The 6482-nt window shown below is 39.6% G+C and overlaps 1 protein-coding gene across 1 annotated transcript in view; it reads right to left on the reverse strand.

Moving 5' to 3' along the window:
• The window catches only part of spint1a (serine peptidase inhibitor, Kunitz type 1 a), a 15225-nt gene extending 9332 nt beyond the window's left edge, over nt 1-5893 (reverse strand). The window contains exons 1-5 of the mRNA XM_013913271.1: nt 5068-5893; nt 4444-4601; nt 4158-4299; nt 1591-1758; nt 359-400 (exon numbers count right to left, since the gene is read on the reverse strand). Coding sequence (XP_013768725.1) covers nt 359-400; nt 1591-1758; nt 4158-4299; nt 4444-4601; nt 5068-5476 — 919 coding nt within the window. The 5' untranslated portion in view covers nt 5477-5893. The remainder of the gene's footprint in view (nt 1-358; nt 401-1590; nt 1759-4157; nt 4300-4443; nt 4602-5067) is intronic.
• Between the last annotated feature and the right edge of the window lie 589 nt (nt 5894-6482).

Genomic DNA, 6482 nt, shown 5'->3' on the forward strand with positions numbered 1-6482 from the left:
TATATATATATATCACCTAGAGTTGCGGTGAACTTAGCAGTCAGGCCATAAATTTACATAGTTTTGGTTGTGAGAACAGGTTTTTGTCAAATGGCCAGAAACACAGCTTCAAGGGAATTCTGATGGTGTAATTGTGTAAATATGAAACTATGTGTCAGTACAAATACATTTGTAAAAGTAAATAAATCACTTTTACATGTTAGCCAGTCCCTCATTAGGAACCATTCAGCTTGGCATCAGAGACTGTGAGAGCAACACTGAGGTGACCAAGAAAAACAGAGTAGAAAAAGTAGACATGCATTTCCAGTTGTGCACATGAGGCTTCTAGTCTTTTGTTCCGTGACCATCATTTACCTACCTTGATTTTTAAGAATTGGTAAACCTCTACCAGATCCTTTTACTGAAATAGAGAAAACAAAAGGAGATTATGATTAAATGAAAATGATTTGTTAATTTTTTTTTACCAGGGAGTAAGCTACAGAAAGACGTTAGTATTGAGATTTTCCTCAAATAAAAAGGGGTTTGATAATCTTAAGGAGAAGAAATGTTCATTTCTTTTAATTCCAAACTATCAGTGAAGCCATAAAAAAAGAAGTAAAATCTTAAAAACAATTATTACAGTGGAATTGAAACAAAAGTACAGTTAATTCCCATCTTAAATTTGAATAGATTTAAATCCAGACCAAAACAACTGTATCTGAGAATCTTGGAGAATTACACCGAGCTTTTAGATCAGGTCACTGACGTGTCCTGACGGTGACATTTCACCTCTTCAGGCAGAAAGACGACAACTTTCAGCAAAAGTCTGCTATCTCAGAATCACTCAGCAGAGAGGCTGAGGAGGTATTTTGTCCCTTGGGCGATCAGACAGTATAACACCTGGGGGGATGTTTTCAATTTTTCAAATGTTTTGAAATAATCAATTAATATATTTTGTATTGTATTACTACTACTTCTATGTTTTCTGTTAATGCACCTGAGGAGACATTTACACCTACTCTGGAGAGCAGTCTTGATTTGTTGTGCAGAGATAAGTGTACATTTTCTTTACCATACAAAGGACTTTGCACTTATCCATTAGAATCGTGTTCACCGGCATTTTTTGGAACAAGCCTTGATATTGGCTTTGAAGTCTCTACTTGATTTTTCCTTTATTTAAAAAATAATAATAATAATAGTTCATCTTCACTTGCAGGCTCACGTGATTACCTCTCACAGCAGGAGCTATTTGGAGAATGAAACAAAGCCAAAGTCTCACAGCTCTGGGCTCTGTGTGCTCAAAGGGCTGGATCTCTGACACAGTTCTGTCTGTGCTGATGTAACTACTCAAACGAAAGCTTAGACCTGAACCTGACACTCAGTGGCAAAAACACTTGTTTTAAATTGAAGGGAATGCTCTAAAACAGGGCTTGAAAATGTAAAAGATGTATACCAGGGCAAGCAGTTACAGTTTGTTCTCTAGATATATATCCTCTTATAATCTGTAATGTAAACCCCTTCAGTGAATTGACACACACACATATTAATGATCTGTCAGTCATTTAAATGAAAAACAACAAACAGAAGAATAAAAGCATTGATCACAGGTACCTGAACCGTGGCAGGCCTTAACGCACTCGCCCTCAGTGAGATAGTTGTTGAGATTCTCCCTACAGCCCCCAAATAAGAACTCCTCACACTTTTCTTCGGCGCCATTGTAATGCCACCGAGGGAAAGAGCCACGACACGGTCCAGCCTTCTTCGGAGCCATACAGTGGTCTGATGGGACACAAAATAAAAAGGATTACCTTTGAATCACAGCTAACTTACTCCACCACACATTAAATTTCACTAGTAACTTCACAGCCTGTATGTGTTCACTTGAAAATATGAAACCTGTCAACAGCTTATCAAAAGGCCATTTCTTTGTGACTTTAAGAGGAAACAAATTGTGCTTTTTCTTATTTTCAGTACTATAAATGCTGCTAAGATCCTATTAAACACGGCCAGAGTTTCAAGCTATGAGCTCAGCGTGTGTGCAAGAAACCCCTGTGAGGCCAAAGGATTCAGGTTGTTCTAAGCGCTCACTCTTCCCTCATGTATGTTTTATCACTCGGCTCTGGGTATGAGGACAGAAACCTCACACACCTGCTGTTCAAATATTATCTGTGTCAGGGGCAGCCAATTAAAGAAAGTTGGCTTAAAGGGCAATTAGCACCTTTCCCTTTAAGACCAAGCACTCGTGCTGATAAGTCAAACAGTGGATGAATCAAGATACTGCGCCAAGGCCCTGTGTTAAGATAAATAAGGATAATATGGGAATTTAATTCATCAAAATGACTCTAAAAGAGTCCAACTTGAAAAGTAGCTGAAAAGAAATCGTAAAACAGATCCCCATCAACAAATATAAAGTGATTCACTATTAGTCAATGCTTTAAATGTTAATCAGATGACTTTCTGAAGCAAATTAACAATATGACACTTGCTTTAAGTCCATAATCCAATCTGATCAATCGTATGAGACAGCTGTCCTGTCTCATACGCGATACTTTATTTGATGAGATTTTCTTTGACGTGTGCTTCCTTGTTGTCTTGAGAGCAGACAGATAATTACTTATGAAACTGCCGTCCAGACAGAAAGAGGGAGCAGAAAAAAGAAGTGGAGAACAAAAGAGCTACAGATCATGCGAATGTGGTTAATGACACAAAAGATCATACAGATTCTTTTTACACTGGAAAAGGAAACGTAGCATTTGGAAGTATAAGCTGCACTTTAATTAGTAAGTTCTCGTATTATTTCTTCATTCATGAATGGCAAGAATTGTCATGCAAGAGTCGCGGCACTGACACAAAGGCAAGTCTCAGCAACAATCACACATATTCCACAGAAAGCATTCCTGAACATTATTCAGCACTAAACCTGTTAATGGGTGACTGAACCAACTGCATGGTTAGAAATCTTTTCCTGTCCTTCACTATATAATCAACCAGCAGATGCAGAACTAAGCAAAAGACAACCCCCTATAGCGCACACGTATTTTTTAAAAACAACAGATTTTAAATGACTTAATTAGTACAGACACTAACATTTACGGACATTGACTTTTTGTTTGTGCCGCCTAAGCAGAAACCAGACTGACAGGTTCTTCTGAGTTGGGGGAGGAGTGATGGTATCGGGGGAACAGTAAAAACCACACCGATTGAGATTGCTCACTTCCGTTTTCTCCAGAGAGCGTCATGTCGCCTTACTGTGGTATTTTACAACAGAAGCGACCTGGATATTACTTCCCCTCACACAAAAGGAGAATATTAAACCAGTCGCTTGTGCTCCAAAGTTCATTTTCCTGCTACCAGCCCTCCTTCCCCAGAGTCTTAGAATTAGGTGTAATCCCTTTAAAACACAAGCTTTTATCCCTCTCTGTTCATGTTGTCATGTCACTCTGTCCACAGGAATGATTCTAGCATGTTGTGACATGTCTGCCAACATGGAAGGACTTCAAGGAGCAACTGAAAACAAGCTGCTTGGAAATGTTTAATATTCCAGGGTCAGGGTGATGCAACAGAAAATTAATTAATTAAAATAAATAATCCATATATTTACAAAATTATTTTTTTGGGGGAAATATCTGAATTAGGACGTCTTGACCCCATTAAAGAAAATGTCAACAAATACGATACGGAGGAAAACATGACTCATTACAACTGAAACTGAACCATAGCTCCTGCCAGTCTATCAAGTAATGAAACATATGGGCCAACTCCAAGCTGAGATGTAATTTCCAGCTTCGGACTGGCAGCGCGGTATTCATGTCATGAAGACTCTGATCTACAGGGTAAGGTTCTCTCTCCATTTAAAACTTAAAAACAGATACATGGACTGACTCTTAGATATCACTTTTCTGCTTCAGCATTCAAAGTGCTTTATACAGCAGCCTCAATAACAGAAATAAGCACCTTTGTTCTACACCTAACCCTTCTATCTAACCTTCCAACTGCGATCGTGCCAGAGGATACTTTGGCATACAGACTGGAGAAGTCAGGGATAGAACCACCAATCCTTCAAATAGTAGATTCCTTGCTCCACCTCGTGAGCCACAGCCACCACATAATTTAAATCCCAGTATGTTCAAATCATGCTGAAGGTTCAAACAGCATCTTTTTTCAGACTAGATACTCACGCTCAGACTGCTCAGGAGTGAGGACGAGGACCTTAACTTCGGTTGAATCCGACTGGCCGATAGTATCCGTAACAGTCAGCTGGAACCTGTATTTCCCAGATGTCAGGTTGGAAACAACCATTTGGTCTTTAAATTGGATGTCCTGTAGGGCATATAAAGACAGTGTCTCACGCTTTTTTTAGTGAAACAGCAGGTGGAATCAATACAGTTATAGCAGATATTCCTATAAATAAATGCCATCGTCTTAAAATAATGGTGGTAAACTCAGGTTTGTCACTCTCCTCACCTCATAGACAGCATATAGATATTCAGTGAGCATTTTCCACTTGTAGGACACAATCCCTTTGTCATCTCTGCTTTTCATACCATTCAGTACCAGGCTTTCATGAGGCTGGATCACCTGGCCCGGACCTCCATCGGCCACTGGACGACGGTCATCAGTATCTAGAGCGAAACCGTGAGATTAGTGGGAATCACATTTTGACCAGTTTTAACAGAAAATGTAAAAGAAATAAGCAACAAAACTAAAACAGTACAAGCAACTAAACAAGCTGAAGAGAGATGAACATGCTAACCCTTCCAGGCATGTAGGAACACGCAAAACTGAAGATTACTGCCATAGATATGAAGAACAAGATATGCTTGTTATCATTAAACAAAACAAAAACAGGGTGAATCAAAACTAGTGGATTTAATTATCGGAGTGTGCTAACAAATTTGGCAAATTCATGACCTTTAAGCATTTAAACAGGACACCCTCATAATGTCTGTTGTGAAGTTGGGTTCCTTAGAAAAAAGAAATGTCACTACTGGATGTTCCCACAGTTATAGTCCGTATGCATGTCAGATATTCACAAAGGCATAACTAACAACACTATGACAAATATTCTTTTGTGAGTTTTGGCCTTACCTGGGTCGGGGTGATTAACATGATACCTGCTAAAAATGTTCTTGTGGATATAACTGTCGTATCCTTTCTTCCCAACAAAGTGGCAAACGTATTTCTGTTTGTACAGGCAATCAAAGAGAAAGCAGGAGCTGATCGTGCCTCCCTCCTCTCCCTCCTCCATGAAGGCGACATTGCACCTGGAATCTTTGCAGCAGGCTTGCACGCAGTCCTTGTGTCGATACAGTTTCGGCGACGAAATAAACGTCGCTCCGTCTTTCACAGATCCGTCGGCATCGAGCACAAAGTCATCCCGACCTTTCTCGAATTGGGCCAAGCATTCCTCACCAACCTGCTGACCAGCGGTGGTTACAACAAGTAACAAGAGCAGCAGCGCACACGCACCCGATCGTCCTTTAATTAATGAATACATTATTTTAAAATAAGAGTCCCACAATGGCAAATTGACGCAAATAAAATCCAGAAGTGAAAGTGAAATCGGTTCAATATATATATATAAAAACAGCCACAGTTGGGAAAACTTATAACAAAAAACAACCTAAAAAGAGAGACCAGTTTAGGCCTCAAAGCTAAACAACACTTCTCCTCCTCGGCAGTCGACTCTGATTAAACTCTCGAGAAACTAACAACTTCCTGATGTTCCACAAGACGTATCTGAGTGCTACCACACTGAGCTGACGCTTTACGAGACTGAAACTCAGAAGAGATTAACCTGTTTGATGTCGGCAAAAACCACGGAGTCAACGACATAGCCCAGGTGACTCACCTGAGATACAGGAAGTGAAATTCCACTCTTGAGCCGCGCCACTCCCTTCTCTCTCCTAACAAAACAGGGACAGAGGAGCGAGCGTGTGAGTGTAAAGCAGCACTGTAAACACTCCAGTCAATCATTCAGGGTGGATTTCAAGTTCCATTAGTAGATAATATCTAATAAAATAATATCAGTCAGCAATAAAACAACTAAACAAAACACACGTATTTATTTTAACGCTATACAAACGGCAGTTTTATTTTTAAAAATGAATTAGTAAATGAGATCAATCTAAAAATCCGTCAGATAAACCAGTCGTTGGCAACAAGAGAAAATACACATATTAAAATGAATGAATATAGAAAAAATACTATTAAATCTTCTTTCATAGTAATCAGAAATGTAAAGCGAAAACCAACAATAAGATCTTGAGAACTCTGCGTGCCACCAGTTTTAACGTGCATGCGCACTGAAGTCTCTCGATCTGCATTGAGGGGATTAACGCTATCTATCTATCTATCTATCTATCTATCTATCTATCTATCTATCTATCTATCTATCTATCTATCTATCTATAAAAACACCCAGCACGCCCCTGCGGGCGGTTTATCCTTCAAGCTCGGGTCCTCTACCAGAGGCCTGGGAGCTTGAGGGTCCTGCGCAGTAT

The sequence above is a fragment of the Pundamilia nyererei genome, unplaced genomic scaffold (assembly GCF_000239375.1).
Source record: "Pundamilia nyererei isolate P.nyererei 1_Seehausen unplaced genomic scaffold, PunNye1.0 scaffold00123, whole genome shotgun sequence".
NCBI classification, from domain to species: Eukaryota; Metazoa; Chordata; class Actinopteri; order Cichliformes; family Cichlidae; genus Pundamilia; species Pundamilia nyererei.